The following is a 17,271-nucleotide window of genomic DNA, read 5'->3' on the forward strand; positions in this document are numbered from 1 at the left end:
GGCAAAAATCTATGCTATTGACCAGAAGCTACCTGTTTTGTATAAACATTGTTTAGGTAGAGAACTTAGTGTAAAGATGACAGTGTGTAGAACTCAAATCTCTGCCTCTGGACCTTTGTATAGTTCTCATCCTTGTTATAATAGCGAGGCAAATGAAAAGGAAATTTAATACGTCATTTTTATGGAGTACTCTCTATGAGAATTTGAGGCTATGAATACATAAATGTTGATCATCCTTTAGTGTCCCTTCTTAACTTTTTAAATGTATTATAGTTTGAAATTTATATACATAAGTACTTCATGTACATCATTTCTACTCCGCCTTCTCTCTCCTTCAACCTCTGGTGCCTTTTGACTCTTTCTCAAATTCATGATCTCTTAGCAATTATTATTATTATTATTATTACATTCACCTATGTGTCTATATAAACATAACCTGATGAGTCAATTTAGGTGTGTGTGTGTGTGTGTGTGTATGTGTGTTTGGAGATGACCACTTCAGATTGGATAACTGTATTAAAAATTTGTCCCTGGAAAAGACCAATTCTCCCTCTCTTAGCAGCCATTAATTGCCTATGGCTCTTCATTTAGCAATGGGGCTTTGTGAGATTTCCTCTCAGTTAGGGAATAGTTCTCAGGGCATTGGCATGTGTCTGAGCAAAGGCTGTACCTATCTCTAAAGTCTGTGGACCACAACAAAGAAAAGCATAACAAGGCGTCCCCAAAACTACAATAGTAGCACTCATATCCTGGGGGTAACCAACAGCTATCTAATTGTATTTAAGGTCGATCCAATAGGAGGGAAATCATGCCTGGTACTGAAAATCTACTCTAGAGGAGACCCTAGGGGAGAACTTACTGTTGCAATTTTCCTAAACCAGCATAATTTCCAACTGCATTTTAAATACTTATCCTTATATACACAGATAAAATATAACTCTTATTCCTCATCAAAGAGAACGACTGGTCATGATGTGCCCAGTGCCCCATCTCCAGTCAATGTATCTATAACACAAACCCTACACCTAAGACTTAGGAAGTATGGCAGAAGAGAGTGGCTGAAGGATTGCAAATGCCAGATGATCAGACACAACAGGGCAGACTCACAGAGGAACTCACAGAAACTGTGACATCATGGGCACGATGTGCTTAAGTTAAAGCTAAACAAAGTCCAAGCATGGAGAGGAGCTAGACATGAAGTTCCGCCTGAAGCCAAGAATCGGTTATGCTTTCATTGCTGCTGGGAAAAGGAAAAAAATCTGTTTTCTTCAATGGAATAAATCTCAAAAAAGAAGGGCATTCCTTGATAAAAACCAAATTTATGCAGCCATACGGAAGGTGCTAGAAGAAAAATTTCAACTTGAAGAAGCTAGTCACCCAAGAAAACACAAGAAATCTATTTATTAGACCAGCCACTCAAAAGAAGGCGGGAATATCTATACCACAACAATCAAATACGAGGAATTGACCAACCCTGCTCATTGATAACTCCTAATATCAATCAATGCTCTCAACTCCCAATTAAAAAATACAGACTAACAAAATAGATTTAAAAACCAGGATATCTCCTTCTGCTGCATCCAAGAAATACACCTCAGCATCAAGGATGAACATCTCCTCAGGGTAAAAGGATGGAAAAAGATATCCTAAGCAAATGGGCCCAAGAAGCAAGCTGATGTCACCATTTTAATATCTGACAACATAGGCTTCCAATCAAAACTAATCAGAAGAGATAGGGAAGGACATGACATACTCACCAGAGGATAAAAAATCCACCTGGAGGAGGAAAAAGGATATTGCAATTCCTAACACTCATGCATCAAACACAAGAGTACCCAGTTTCATAAAAGAAATGCTACTATGACTAAAATCACATATTAACCCTTGTGTAGTGGTAGTGGGTGACTTTAATTCTCAAGTCTCTCTGATAAAAATGTCATAAAGACAAAAACTAAATAGAGAAATGTTGAAACTTAAAGACACTATAACCCAGATGGACCTAGCAGACATTTACAGAATATTTAAACATAATCAGCAACTCATTTGGAATTTTCTCCAAAATAAAGTTGGATACTGTCTTAGTTTGAGTTTTACTGCTATGAACAGACACCATGACCAAGGCAACTCTTATAGGGACAACATTTAATTGAGGCTGTCTTATAGGTTCAGAGGTTCAGTCCATTATCATCAAGGTGGGAACATGGCAACATCCAGGCAGGCATGGTGCAGGAGGAACTGAGAATTCTACATCTTCATCTGAAAGCTGCTAGCAGAATACTGACTTCTAGGCAGCCAGAATGAGAGACTTAAAGCCCACACCCACAGTGACACACCTACTTCAACAGGGCCACACCCCCTAATCTTGCCACTCCCTGGGAGGGGCATATACAAACCATCACAGATACCAAGCAGGTCTCAACAGGTACAAGAAATAACACCTTGAATTCTATCTGACCACCACAGATTAAAGCTATGTATACCTCTCCTCATCATCTCATCTGTCCTCAGAGGTAAGAAGGAAGGGGTAATGACCTTCAAAAGCTCTGGGGGGCTGAGAAAATTGACTGATAACATCTACCAGTAGTTAGGAGCTAGGAACCACTTGCTAGGAAAGCTGATATAAACTTCTATTGGAATTTACGACTCTGAGACTGTAGGGAAACAGAGCTGCAGATGGATGCACCATCCTCAAAGTTCCCTTTTCTGGCCTATAAACCCCTCAAGTTTCCTGTGCATCTGCATCATCTCTGTTCCCCTCTCCCATGGAGAGACAGCTGCCTTTCACTGTTCTACTAAGAGACAATCTGCTTCTGTGGAAATTGATCTCCAGTTCCCTCCACCCCAGTTTTTCATGTCTCCTCCATCAATCCCAATCCAACATCATATATTAATTCCATTTTGCATTAGTTCTTACCCCAACCCCCAAAACATTCATGCCGCTATTGTAGCACTGCAGGCAGGTTGTTCCTGTGATTCATAAAGTACACACTGTGTGAAAGTGATGATTGTTTTTCTCCTCCAGTACTGCATAGCATCATCCAGCACTATGAATATTAGACAGTATGCATCATGCTTTCAGTTGAACACCAGTTAGATCTTTCTGTTTTAGGATTCAAGTATGTGCTGCCTTCAGCAATAGGGTCTTGCCACCATATTCTGGAGGATAATCAATAGCACTTACAATAGCCTGTTATCTTTGGTGCAGTGGTTCTCTAGGGGATTCCATTGGCAAACAACTCAAAAAAGGAATCATGAACTCTTACTACTTGGAGGGGGTGGGTATTTGATAATGTATGGTGTCTATTTGGGGTGTCGTTCTCATTTATAAGGTAACTCTGTTTAAACTGCTTTTGTATGTATAGATTTTCAGAGACTTCTATGATGGTAATTTCCATAGTATTTTCGCTCCCTCATCTACATTGTAAGCCCATCCCCCACACCACTTAATCCTTTATAATCTATTTTCCCATTACCCCTTCATAGCTCTATATTCTAATTCCACTTCCTGTTTAGACAATCTTTTAAAAGTAAAATCTGAAGGGAGCCCTGGTGCTACTGAGTGCACCAAAGTTATTTTCTCCGGTGGACTAGTAAGTGCTTAAGGCTAAGCAGATGCTACTCCAAAGTTCTGGAATGAAAGGAAAACCTTGTATAAGAGATCTTTGTGACTTGAGTGGGTGGTGCTGGACTGAGTAAAAGTATCACTTTATCGGAACCACAGATTTGGAAATATGACTTGGGCTGATAGCATGTTGAGCTCAGCCACTCTCTGTGTGTGCTCACACTTCTTAGGGATTGTTGATGGAGCAGGTGGATCAAAATGAGCATAGGTGTTTCTTAGCGATGCTATCTCTGGATCACAACCTGAGGAATGAATCAAAAACTGTGGGAATGGGCTCAGGACTAGTATTTTGAAATGAATATTCCTGCTCTTAGCTATCCTGATTTTGAAGTATTGCTATAGGATACAGTGACATTGATTTGCAGTTTAGGGGATTGTTGAGTAACTGCTAATGAAAAGTCTGTGACGTTCATTGTCATCATCTTAAATGCTTGATTTACCGAATTCGGGTTAAAGTTTAGGGATGCATGAGAAAATTGGAAAGAAAATGCTGATTTAATAAAGAAAAGAAGGGAGCTAGGAACAGAAGACTTTTGTGCATAGAATAATTTGGGCCCAACTCAGTGAATGGCAAAGCCATTAATTTAACCTCTCCAAATAATATTCTCTGACAAACTTAATTACAATAAAAACAAAAACACAGCTGTTTACCTATGCTTTCTAATTCATCAATCATACAATTTGAATATCCAGTATTAAACATGGAATAAACTAAGGCACCCAGAGTTGTGACCAGAATATATTGTATACATGTGTGAAATTTTCAAAGAAAAGGATTAAAAAAGCCCATTATTTCAGAATCTCCTTTGTTCCAAATCATCTATAAACTACATTTTAGGGAAAAATATACCCATCTCTATTGTGACTGGTAGATGGAAATGGCCATTCTCAATGACAGTGACTTTAAACTCTCGCTTTGCATTAGACTCATCTACAGAAATTTTAAGAACATCACCCCAGCTGTATTTCATTAAAGGCCAACTATGGTAAATAAAAGAGTGTCTGGAAAAAGTAACAGCACTTAAGTTCCCTGTGAGCTGAGGGCTGAGATCTGTTCCTCCTGTGTCTCGGGCAGAGCAATCTCTAATTAACTGAGTAAATGAAGTTCAGCTAGGAGCAATATCGGTGGAAAGACTGCCCGGAATCGATGCAGGTCATTTGTTTCTAGTTTCTATCTTTATGTAAGCCACAGAGCAGACTTCTTGTGGTGAAGCAGTGCAGCGTTATAATGTCCGAGAAAATTTGTTTTCTGAAATTTCCTTCTTCTAATGCCAAGTGGCTATGTTAAGAGACATGCACAGTAACAGATCTGCAAAATGTACTTATCTGTTTCATGTCTACCACTGAAGAATTCAAATTGTCTTACATGACATTATCCCTTTGAAGACACTTGGAGGCCAAGTCTTCTCACCTTAATATTAAGAGTACTAAACGTTTGATGAACTCATGAATTATGGAAGTAATCAAGTATTATTTAATGAGCTACTAGAAAATCTAGAGTCAAATTCATTGTCCATGAGCAGGTGTCCCAGGCTTGTAGCGATTATTCTATTTTGATGAGTCTACTTTCTTTTTCTCATTTCTTTATATTTTAGCACTTTGATCTCTTTGTATCAATTAATTCATCATAAAACTGCTCAGACAGGATCAGATGGACATATTTTAAAAGTAGAGCAATTGGGGCTGATGTTCGGGTCCTGGGCCACAAAAGACAGCATAGGTGTAAGTCTGGCTACCTTCTTCCATGTAAGAAAGCCTGCACTGAATCCCAGCCCACCCCTATCACACACAGCCCAAGTACTGGACTAATCCTGCTGTTGAGATAACAAGTGTTAAGATAGAGTTGAACAAGCTCACTAACATCCAAACACTGGGCTTGTATTTACCACCAATTTGATGGAAAGAAAAAAGGAATGGTCAGAGTTGGACCTTGCCATTTGAAGGGAAAACACAGGAATCAGAAAAGATTTACTCAAGACTGAGCTCAACGTATGGAAAGGACAAACACTCCCAATCAGATCCCTGGTCGTGAAGGAATAAGATTTAAAACAATAACATTTCCCAGAAAGTACCTTTCCTTAGTGTTTCAGTTATCAGGACGCCTGAAACCCAAGTGGGCATTCTGATGAACGTGTTCTAGAGTCGCATCCTTTAAACATGGAAGTTAGCAGGTTCTTACTAAGTTACATTGATGTGTCATTAAAAAAAATATCTCAAAAAGTAATCTGTAGTCGGTGTGAGGACTCCTCTATTGTAAGGACCCTTGCTTGACCTGGGTCTTTAAGGGAGTACAGATAGTATGGAGACATGCTGATGGGCCCGTTTGTGCTTGACATCTGAGACATAGGCCCTCCCTATTAGCTATTTCTACTATTCAATGTGCTCTATGTGAAACATTTTATGAGGTTTCAAAGAGAATCTGGCTTTATTCATATAAGCATATTCTTCCCATAGTTTTTCAATCTATCTTGTCCTATAAAATTATCTTCCAAATTTTACTCAAAACGTTTCTTTTGGTTGAAAGAATGAACTAGTTGTACTCACTGATAATTGTGTAATTATTAAAAGATGTGTGTAGACTGTTGTAAGTATGGAAAAAAATCACAAAAATACACTCTGACTGCTAATGCTCTGAAAACACTTTATTACACAAATTACATTCAGATTCTGAAAAATAGTGTTCTAACAGTGTAACCATCTAAAAATAAGACATCCCGGAAACACACCAACTGAAGAGAAATTTAAAAAAAGAATTTAAATAGAGACTTTTTAAAATTTCTCTCATTGCAATATAATGTTAGTGATTTTAAAAAAATAGAAGGAGATTTAGCAGCTTTTCGTCGTGTAGCAAAGTTTCTCTTTACTGCCACAGGCTGAGAATGCTGAACAGGAAAGGCACCAAAGAAAGACACTGGCGATGGGTGTGGACTGGGAGAATACTGTGTTCAAGCAGAGAATAGGGCTATTTACATCCACCAAAAAAAAGTCTCCAAATGAAAATGAGCTAAACTTCCATGGGGCTTGGAGCGCTACCGTGGAAGAGGAGGGCAGCTTTTCTACGCTATGTTCATATAAAGACAATGGTACTGGAGTGAACTGGTCGGAAACTCATCACCTAGAAACAGAAGCCAACGGAGGCAAATGAAGTAAATAAGGTGTGTACAGTCCCATACAGACGAGTACAGTTTACAATCAAATGCACAGAACTTTACACGCGCTAAAGGGAAAAGAATCTGGGCATCTTGGTAAACCTCACTCAAGCTACATGGAAGGAAGGCTTGGAGTTCAGGAGGAAGGTGCAGGCGTGGGCAGCGGGGCCGAGTACTCTTCTTCGGACTCACTTCCATCATCTTCGTCCTTCTCTTGGTCACTCCCCTCTGTGCTCACTCGGTCGAACCCTTTTCTGCTGTAGCCTTTCCGGCTTGCAAAGAAATTTCCTAGATTTAAGCCGCTGCTTCCCTTTCCTGAATTAAAAAAAAAATCGAATGCCACAGTATAGTTAAAAATTGAACAAACAAGTCTGTTTCCTTGTAAAATTTCAAACATTAAACAGAGACAGAAATTGGGAATGAAAGAGGGTAGACATTTTTTTTTTTTTTAAGAATGATATCCAAAGAGATTTGCCTTACAGAACCAGATGGATACTACTCAACAGACTTTGTCAAAGTAAATGATAAAATTCTAAACTCCCCAGGAATATGTTTCCGCAGAGATGTTTCAGATCCATTTTCACAGTCTGGCTCTCTACAGCTCTCTTGAATTGGCAATCCCTAAGCTGCTTTTCATTTCAAGGACTCTATGAAAAGGTCATCTTCCCTAAGACAAACACTTACCAGCCACAGGAAGTTTACCAAAGACAAAGCATACAGATGGAAGGCGGGAAAGACAAAGGAGATGGTACAGAATGGCAAATGGAAAAGAGAAACAGAGCAGGCAGTGAGGTGAGGCCCACGCCTCAGGGTCTTCCCTCTGCATTTCTGCTGGGACTCTAACTGCCTACTAGGTGTTGAATTTTCAGAGTCAAAAGATGGAACAGTGCCTGGTTCTTTACAAGACACGGTTGGCTGATTTTGAGCCAGACATGGAGATTCTGAAAGATCACAGGCATACCTCGGAATCTTCCCAGGACTCTTCCAGAACTTGACTCGAGCTTTCGGTCATGATCTGCTTTAAACAAAACAAGACAAACAAACGAACAAAAAGATGGCCCATTTTTAAATGTGTCTCTCACCCTTCTCTATCCAAGGGCTCAGCGTTCAACATAAAATTGGGAACTTACAAGTGACTAAAAATTTTTATTTACATGCAGTTTTAAAAGGGCTATATGCTATTGAGAAGCATAAAGAAGGCTGAAAATCGTGGAGATTGAGAAATATATAAGGGTAAACTCTTGTTTGTGTCTCTTATAGACTGTAATTTTGACATTTTCATGCCTTGAGCCTCAGTTTTTATTTTTCCTCCAAGAAATGAGAGATCATATTAATCTTTCCATATCTGTGTCATATAAGGGGGTAAATTATATGAAATGGTAAAACTGTGCTAACATCAAGAATTTTTGCTGGGATAGAATTAAGTTAGTGAAATATTATATAAAATCTTGGAAGCTTTTATTACAACCATTTAGGGATATCTTGGTTAAGCTTTACCGTTCTGTGAACAGTAGTGGACAGTCTTATTATGGATTTGGTTGCTGTTCCTCATCTGAAACCTAAATTAATGGGAATGACGGGAAACCCCGAATAATTTCCATGATCTCAAGGTGAACTCAGACCTTCCCTTGGGGCTCCCATCTCCAAGATAAATCATTTTCTCTTTTTATGGGAATGCAGAGCTCCCAAAGGACTCCTGCTGTCCCAGTGGTGTGTCTCTTCATACATGGTTGCCTTGGCCTCCTCTTTCCTTCCTGGGAAGCATTAGGGTGCGGGGCAGCTTCATAGAGAGAGCTAAGAGGCAGGTGGCAGCGGACAGGTAGAAAACAAGGCAGAGAAAGGAGGAGAACTGCCAGAAAGCCAAAAAGTCAGACTCAGTTCCACAAAGACACTGTGCACTCCTTGGCCAATCATGCGTGCTCCATGCCTGCTGTGCTGTCTGAGTGGGACAGCAGTGGATTACACAACCGGGGTGTGCTGGATCAGACAAAATCCTTCAGGACTTTTTTTTTTTTTTTGAAAGAAAACCTTAGATAAAATCCAACGGGAATGAAAAAAAATCTTAGAAAATAGTGGCAGGCTAATGTACTGTTCAACAAAATGCAACAGAACTGCAAAGAATTACAATTTTTCTAAATAAAACATGGAGAGACAATGGCAACTTTATATGGCTTGACCTGGGTTACAACCTTCCCACATAGCTTTATGCTACAGTTCCATGTCCCAAAGAGCAAGCAGGAAAACAAGCCTTCCTGACTCTCTAAGCTCTCCCTCTTCTTTTTTGGGATCAGTATCCCAGAGTCCTGCCATGTGCACAGGCTTTATGTCCTTCCGAGATTCGTTACAGTTTTTACTGTATTACCATCCATATCAACTTTTCTTTGTCACCTACATTCTGAGTTACATCTACTCATCGGTTTCTGTTTGTTTGTTTTTCAACAATTATCTTATTGAACTGCTAGTGTGAAGAACTGCTATTTGTCCCAGGCATATCCATTAAATACCACCCACAACACTATTATTCTCTTAAACCTTATGTCTAATTAATTTCCTTTTTTTAAATATACTTATGATAGTTTCAGATAGTCTTTTTTGGGGGGTGAGGGGAAGGAAGAGTTAACTATATTGTTTCAAAGATTTACTTGAAGTAAGTAAAAAAGTTAAGGAAAATCTAAGAATCATTACTTTCACAACTTATTAAGTGGAATCGTCTATTGCTTATGTTTTAGTGTCTTCCTGTGTGTCAAGGCTCCCATGGGTACCGGAATCTCTGACATGGCTATCTGGATCTCTAACAAGACCAGATTTTGTTTCCTGACCAAATGCTGCCTCCTACATTGCTCCACAGATTTCTCTCCAGATATAACTATAGACTTAAGACCTGGAGGTTGCCACTCAGAGGTACATATAAGGATGGCATTAATTAATTACTTGAATATCCTGAATAGGTCTCATACTATGACAGTTATTTTTAAAAATACTGACTTTGGTACTGGATCATGCTTTGTTCAGTTAGAAAAGGCTGGCTAATGGTCAAACTTACAACTATTAAAAAACCAAGTGGTTTGTTAGGTCATGAGGATTCTGGATAAAGCAAGGTCTTGAGAATGGTCATCTCTTTATTTCTCTATTGCCAAGATTACTCTTTATACTCGCTAATGCTATTGGATACATAGTAGGTCCCAGACTCTTGCCAAATGCTTAATGACCATTACTACGCTATTTCATTTTTACACAACCTCAGCTTTCACTCTCATTTTATCCATGAAGAAATTGGTTTAGAGAGATGAAGTAACTTGCCCAATGTCATGCAGCTAGAAGCTAGAGCCAATCTGATGGGAAAGGAACACAGCCTCAAGATACCCAACCCAAGTACTTTGAGTGCTGCCTCATTCCTAATAGCAGGTATGTCCCTCCAACCCTGATATGAAAGATAATTTATAGTGGACTTACAACTTCACAGCTTTCTATGGTGATATTATTGGGGCTTAAGCCAAATGCTAAAGGCAAGGGGAGAAGTATAGTATAATTAAACTACCTATGTTATATTCAATATTAATTATAATCACTTTTGAGACACAGACAATAATATCATAAAAACGTAGAGAGCATGTAAACCAATCTAAGTCAGACCAAACAGACAGACCGTGATGAGGTTCCTAATGATACTTAGGCCAGACATGCTTTCAAAGGCAGGTTCCAAATTCAAAGGGCTGGTTTTACTTGCCTCCAAAGGCCCTTGATTTTTTCCACCGAATAAACATGGCAATGGCCAGCAGGACAACCACAGGAATAACCAGAAGGGTTGTAATGAGAACCACAGACACTCCCGAGCCTGGCTCTTTGATCAGTTTCTCTTTCTCTTGCATCTTCTGCAATTCTGAGGAGGTGGGGTTGTTCTCCACTTTGGGTTCAACAACTGCCTCGGCTTCTTCAGGGAAAGAAGAGTTCACAGTATGCAACTGATTGAAATATTTCAAACCCTCTCACCCACCCCGTCCCAGTCAAATCAACAATGGTTCTCCAAGAACATGTTGAGACCACTAGATGTGGGGTCATGTTGTCATGTTGGTATCTATGACATCAACAGCAGTTCTGCTGACTACTGTATAGTTTTCACCTTCCCAATGGTAATCTTTGATCTATCTTTAATTCCCTCTTAAGTCCATAAAATATATATCATTCTGTATTTTTTTTTTCAAGTTTAAGATACACTTACAAGGTTAGGATCACACACTTCACTGTGTAGAGAAAGGAGCTGGTGCACATACTAGAGTCAGTCGTGGTTGAGCTCAGGTGTACTAGCTGAATAACTTTGGGCAAGTTAGTTATCTTGGTATTACAAAATCTCATTTGAAAAGCTATGATACAATCTACTTCATTAATACTGTTAGATTTAAACGTGGGTCACAAAGAAGGCGTTTAATAAGTATTTGGTTCATTATATCTTTAGTTTCTGAATCACTTTTATGTATTGTAAACTTTTAGTACTCTCTGTGTAGTTACAGGGGTCTAGACTGACAAAGACAAAAATCAACTGTCCCTTTGTGTTCTTTTATATAGTTCTCAGCAAAGTATAAGTGCAATATATATCATTTTATTGGTAACAAACATAACTTATTAACTTTCTGAGCCATGATGAGGAGCTGGGTAAGTATCAGGCCTAACACACTGTTGAGAAACAGATCCAGTGAAGCTGTAGAATCAACCGCAGGGGCTGATTATTGACTTCAATAATTATTGACTTCAAATGAGTTTGGACTTTGAGCCATCCCCAAGAAGCATGTGGGTATCTGGGTATAGCAAACCATAATGTGCAACAGTTAAGAATTTAGCCAAGAGAAATGTTACAGTCCTGTTTGCTAAAAGGTTTCCCAAGGCTTCCAGAATCTTAATTCCTTACTTTATAATTCTTTGCTTCCATACAATGTAGACTGCATGCTACAGAGAACCTCAGCCCTTGACAAACTGGCAAGAATAGAATGTTTAACACAATAGGGACAATTGGCTAATGTTCTGTACATGTAGATGGTTTAACCGCTTGCTGGACATATGTTTCTAGAATTCCTGAGGGCACTTCACATACAGTTTATGATATAAACACATGGAGGAGTGACACTTTTTGCTTCAGTGTCTAAGCTATCTTCTTTCCCAATCTGAGCTACATTCACTGAACACTTGCACTGTACTGGGCCTTGCTCTCCTTGAATTCACCCACAAAGCTTGTGAGCTTCTGTTACTGTTTTGCTGATGGCCTTAAAGTCTTCACTTTGTTCTCTTGACTTTACAAAAGCAGAGGCTACATTTTCACATGCTCACTTGCCTGGCTCTCAACATTAAAGGGCATGGAAGAAAAAGGATTCATTCACAGTCCTGACCACTCTTCTGCCATCTTCTTCGTTACCACAGAAAATATATACACAATTGTTTTATAATTAAACTTGTTCTACATTTAAACAGGAAAAAAGTTGCAAAAATGAAATCATGGGGTTAAATATCATGAGACATATTTATATCCTGGTATTCAAGAATGTGTGTATTGCCTTTACAAGAAAGGCCTGCTTCTATTTGAAAGCTGTATACACTAGCAGAATTATTAGCCAGTATTTTCTATTTGTAACTTCCTGCTTTTGCAAGAATGCTTATGCCAATTTACACCTTGTATCATATATGAGGCAAAGCCAGGACTGCACTATATTAAACGGAGAGACTCACAGATGAATCAGCCCAGCATTCATAGAAAGTAGATGAGGCCCGGCGATGAACTTGCTAAGCTACATAACCACTTTGTAGACATTCTTGGCTTCCACCGTTCTGGTATTTTGGATATAACCTACCAAAAATTCTTCATCCTTCTCACATTTAGAATAAACTGAAATATGTTTAAGTTCTAAAAAGGTTCTATTTTTTCTGAAGAGGTTCGTTTTAAAATACCTCAGAGTCGTAGAAAGAAAAGCAATATTGCTATTCCGAGGGGACTGCGTAGGTAAAATGAAAAATGCAACACAACACTTACCGCAAAAGAGCCTAGGACTCCCACTCAAATAATACATAGTCGAAATGATATCACTTCACTTTTTATCTGACATTTCTTTATTACATCTTCCCACATTTTAGAGCACCCCTGGGGAACAGGTGTGAAGAGGTGTAAAGGCTCTAAAATTAGCCTGTGCCTGAGTTTCTGGAGATAAAGGGGAATAGAACATGATCCTCTCCTAGCATGTAAGATGCCACATGCTGCCTGCCAGAACAACAATGTCTCACAGTCTTATAAATCAGGAGCTGTCACGGCATCTCTGGCCATACAGAAATAAACATGGCTTTAAAAGCTGAGTGGTACGAAGTATTTTTTTCTTCTTCTCCAAAGCAATGCTTCTTAAAAGGGAAGCTATCTGTGCTCCTTTGTGAGGGTAATCACAAAGTATTTGTATATCTCTATTATTTTATTTTTATTTGTCTGTTTACTTATTTTGCCTTTGCAGTACATTTTAAAACTATAGTCTTTAAAAAAAAACTTTTAAATCGTAAACACATTTCAGTTTATTCCAAATGTTAGGATGATCATGTATTTTTAGTAGATAACATCCAAAATATCAGAACTGCAGAAGCCAAAAATGTCTAACTCGACATGTAACTTAGTAAGCTCATTGCTGTGTCAGCTACTATCTATGAATGTTAAGCTGATTCTTTCACTCCTACAACCAATGTCATGCATGCAGCAATGTGTATGCATGTTTGCATGTGTGCTAATGCACTTGTGTGTTTGTGCGTATGTGTGTGTATGTGTGTGTTTAGAGACCTGAAATCTTCCCCACACCCTGGCACCCACATGCAGACTTTCTTCTTTAATAAAAGCAACTGGAATGATAAACAGGAACGGAGGCACATTCTTAATGTAGTAATACAGCAATTGTTACCTAGCCCATAACAGACACAACTGAAGGATGAAGAGTTTAGAAAACACATTAGCATGGTTGAGATCTTGGGAAAGCCTGAGATCTATATACAGCATACAGGAGCTTCAGTCTCAGGCACAGTCCACCTTCACCCTCTCAGCCTTCCCTCAATAAGGCCGAAGAGGCTTGGTGCACGGTCAGCTTTCTTTCTTTTTTTCTTCTCTCTGCTTGGAGACTGACCATGATTGTCACCTTCACCGGGTGCAAGGGATGGAGTGAGCTATGCCTTTTATTCCTAGTGACTCTATTTGAAATTTTAAACCCTTCCCATAAGCTTTATGTCATCTCCAGTATGCTTATTTTCAAACTCCTTTGAAATGTTGGTTCTGCAACCTCGTTATAATTGCTCACTTATATGACCACTTGTGGAGGGAAGTATCATTAAAAGTAACGCAGACTTACAGTTATAAAATTAACAAACACTCATGCTGCCAACTATGAATTTGCTTTGGCCTTTTCTACAAAGGTTAGCTTCATAATTTTGATAAACAATAAACTCTAGAGATCCAGCATGATCTATATTTCTTTTGTAATACACATATAATCTTATAGAAGGATGAGAACCATTTGAGTTCAAGGAGCAGAGTATCTCCATTTGAGTTGGGATATCCTCGACTATAAAACTGGACGTTCAAGGCAGACATTTTAATAAAATGTGTTATTTAGACTGCTGGGTTCTGCCACAAGACAGGGAGGTTTATCATTTAAATGGATTCATAGTCTTCTCTACATCCAGCAGCCAAGGGGAGGTCAGAGGTCAGGATAATTGGGCATGTTCTCAACGTGCTAACTAGTATATCAGGATTGTTTTGGTGGAACATATTTAAACAGAAATAGACTAAAATCATTTAAAATTCTAGAGATTTCAACACACACTGCAAATCATTCCTAACTTACGTTTCTTAGAAAAATTTATAGTGAATGGATTGATGTGTTGATCAAGAGCACAGGATCTGACATCAAACAAGCTTGCATTTAAAATTTGACTTAAACAGGTACTAAGAGCCATCCTTATTTCCTCATATGTAAGATAAATATCATGTGGCTAATGTAATGATTATATTTGATAATTTTCGTACAGTCCATGTAGAGTGTTCCAATAATAGCTGTTATTAACAGCAATATCTTTTAGATCACTCTTATTTATTTGGGGATAAACATAACATCAATAATACTAGGTAAACAGCAATGATTTAAGACTCGTGTCTGTAGTTGAGTAACAGAAATACCTCTCAGTATTGTCCCTTAGGTAAAATCTCTACAAATGCCAAACAGTGCAGTTTATTTTTGCTACAACGTTATCTTGTCTCTTAAAATGCTGAGGTGAGCCTGCTACCAGCTTTCTTTTATGCCTTGTCAACTTCCTTTTGCATCTGGCTTCTTTACAAGTCTTTCTAACCCACTTCCATGAGGAAGAAAACTAACAAAGATGCTTGGACTTAAGTCTGAACCTCTTCACCCCGGGAGTTAAATCTGAAGAATGGAATTGGTTTATGACAATGTTTTAAAACAATTAACAACAAACATCAGTCAAAGGCCTACATATTATTGAAAAAGTATAGATTCAAACTAGTTCTCGGGTAGAGAAAGTAAATTGACAGAGATTCTGAATAGGAATAGTAGCCACTCACCTCAACCTGAGCTCATTAGTGTGTGTCAGTGTGTATGAGGATGTGGAAATGTGTGCAGTGACTTTGCTGATGTCAGGTGTCCTGTCATTTCTCTCAGGCTTAACTACATTGCCTTTTACAAAGCCTCCAGTCAATCTGGTTGGCTGCGAGTTACTATGACACGAGCTGGTGGACACACTAATTTTTCCCCTGAAATAGAAGTTTTTCGCTTGTGTACATGAGAGTACATACATGCTTTTCTAGCATACCAAAAATCTTTTTATTCTTTCTACCTTATATAAAGTCAAAAATACTTCACAATATGACTAGCTGAATATTTTTCTTTCTGTGTATCTCTGGCTCACGGGTTATAGATTTCTTAAGTCCTCATCCATATTCCATTACTGAGAATCGTGATGATTGGAGGTCCTTAGGACTATTTCCTTCAACACACAAAGAAGTCTCGGCATGCAGACTTAAGGATTCAGGACAAAGCAGAGGGCAGCAATGATTTACCACATTAGATATTTTTAGCTTGATAATTTTTAAGCTGCAATCAAGAGCCTAAAATAATCCAACAAAATAGCTTTTGGTTTCACAGTTGAGAGAGGGCTCTGACTAACCTTTGATTTCCTGGACCTCAATGCCAGCCTTTTTAACTGATCGATGCTCCATTTCTGTAACAGCACAATAAGGAGAGAGAAGAATGAGAATCCTCTAAGAAGAGCATTTAAAAACTTAACCTTGATACCAGTTTGATTCAGTTACATATAGTTCCAAAGTCTAATTAGAGGTCAAGATCATGAGTCTTCTATAAATCCTTCTTAGGTAAGTTGAGGTAATATTTTTAATAACTTATTCAGAATCGGGTTTTCCTTTGGGAATTCATAATATTACATTGTTTCTGAAATATCAGGTAGCTCTGTTTGTTAGGTTCAAATGGCAGAGCTTGTGACAAAATTCTGTTTGCAATGCCCCCACCCTCCCACTCACTCTTATCCCTCCCAGATGGCAGTGCTGGTGACAATGTCCTAAACAGAAGGTCTCAGACCTGGTAAATAGAGGACTGTTACTGGATAAACAAAAGCTTAATTCAGCATTCCTCAGGCATCTGTTTACCAGGAATTTCCTCAATCTGCTCTCAAAGGTCAACTATCTCGGACAGGAGCATCTAATTCCCACTTAATCAGAACAGCCTGTGTCAGCTCAAAGGCCCCCACTCTGCTGACTCTCAGATACAATCTACTTGCTTTCCACCATTTTGCTTCTCTCTGCACTCCCTCCCCCAGAGATAGCCTTGGCAGTTTGATCCCCAATAGACCTTTCTTTCTACCAAAGGAATAGAGTGGTTCAGGTCAGTGGTTTTACCACTCTCTTGCTTACATTATTTGTGCCTGGCCAACGTCTTGGAGTGTTTCTCTGATTCTGCTGATGCATAAGAAACTTGAAGTGACAAATGGATACTATGGGGTTTATTAAATAAACTTCCTTAGATTATTAAGTTATGCAAAGTAGAATTTCACAAATGGTGTGCTGACTCCAATCTGACTGGAAGGTAAGTAGTGTACTAACCAGACTTCTAAAAACTGTGAGGAAAAAAATTCAGTGCCTTTATTGAAGTTTATTTTAGGGTTGCTGAGGAAACACTTCCGATGCTTAATGTTCATTCACTCAAACTGACTCCAATGAGTCTCGATTTCCCTAACAAAGAATACAACCCTAGTGAGCAGCTCATGGGAACTGCACAGGGTCACCCCACCTTTAAGTCCTGCTCTACCATTAAGCCCCTGTGCTGTCACCAGAAAAGGGACAATTCTGCCAAGTGTGTGAGATGATCCTGGGAAACAGCTATTGGTAACAGTGGCAAAACAGAGGTATATGTAAGAAATAACTCAGACACTTTCTTTGCTGTGCAAATTTCCCATTAATCTCAG

At 38.8% G+C, this 17,271-nt stretch overlaps 1 protein-coding gene across 8 annotated transcripts in view; it reads right to left on the bottom strand.

Moving 5' to 3' along the window:
• Positions 1-6,243: 6,243 nt before the first annotated feature.
• The window catches only part of Pam (peptidylglycine alpha-amidating monooxygenase), a 126,465-nt gene continuing 115,437 nt past the window's right edge, over positions 6,244-17,271 (bottom strand). For 2 of the 8 annotated variants that reach the window (XM_028755686.1, XM_028755681.1), the window contains 4 exons: positions 15,961-16,014; positions 10,499-10,702; positions 7,733-7,786; positions 6,244-7,086 (listed from right to left, as the gene is read on the bottom strand). In XM_028755686.1, coding sequence (XP_028611519.1) covers positions 6,908-7,086; positions 7,733-7,786; positions 10,499-10,702; positions 15,961-16,014 — 491 coding nt within the window. In that variant the 3' untranslated portion in view covers positions 6,244-6,907. The remainder of the gene's footprint in view (positions 7,087-7,732; positions 7,787-10,498; positions 10,703-15,960; positions 16,015-17,271) is intronic. The other 6 variants (XM_028755688.1, XM_028755683.1, XM_028755687.1 and 3 more) reach the window with 3 other exon arrangements.

Source organism: Grammomys surdaster, unplaced genomic scaffold (assembly GCF_004785775.1).
Source record: "Grammomys surdaster isolate TR1022 unplaced genomic scaffold, NIH_TR_1.0 126076, whole genome shotgun sequence".
Taxonomy (NCBI): Eukaryota; Metazoa; Chordata; class Mammalia; order Rodentia; family Muridae; genus Grammomys; species Grammomys surdaster.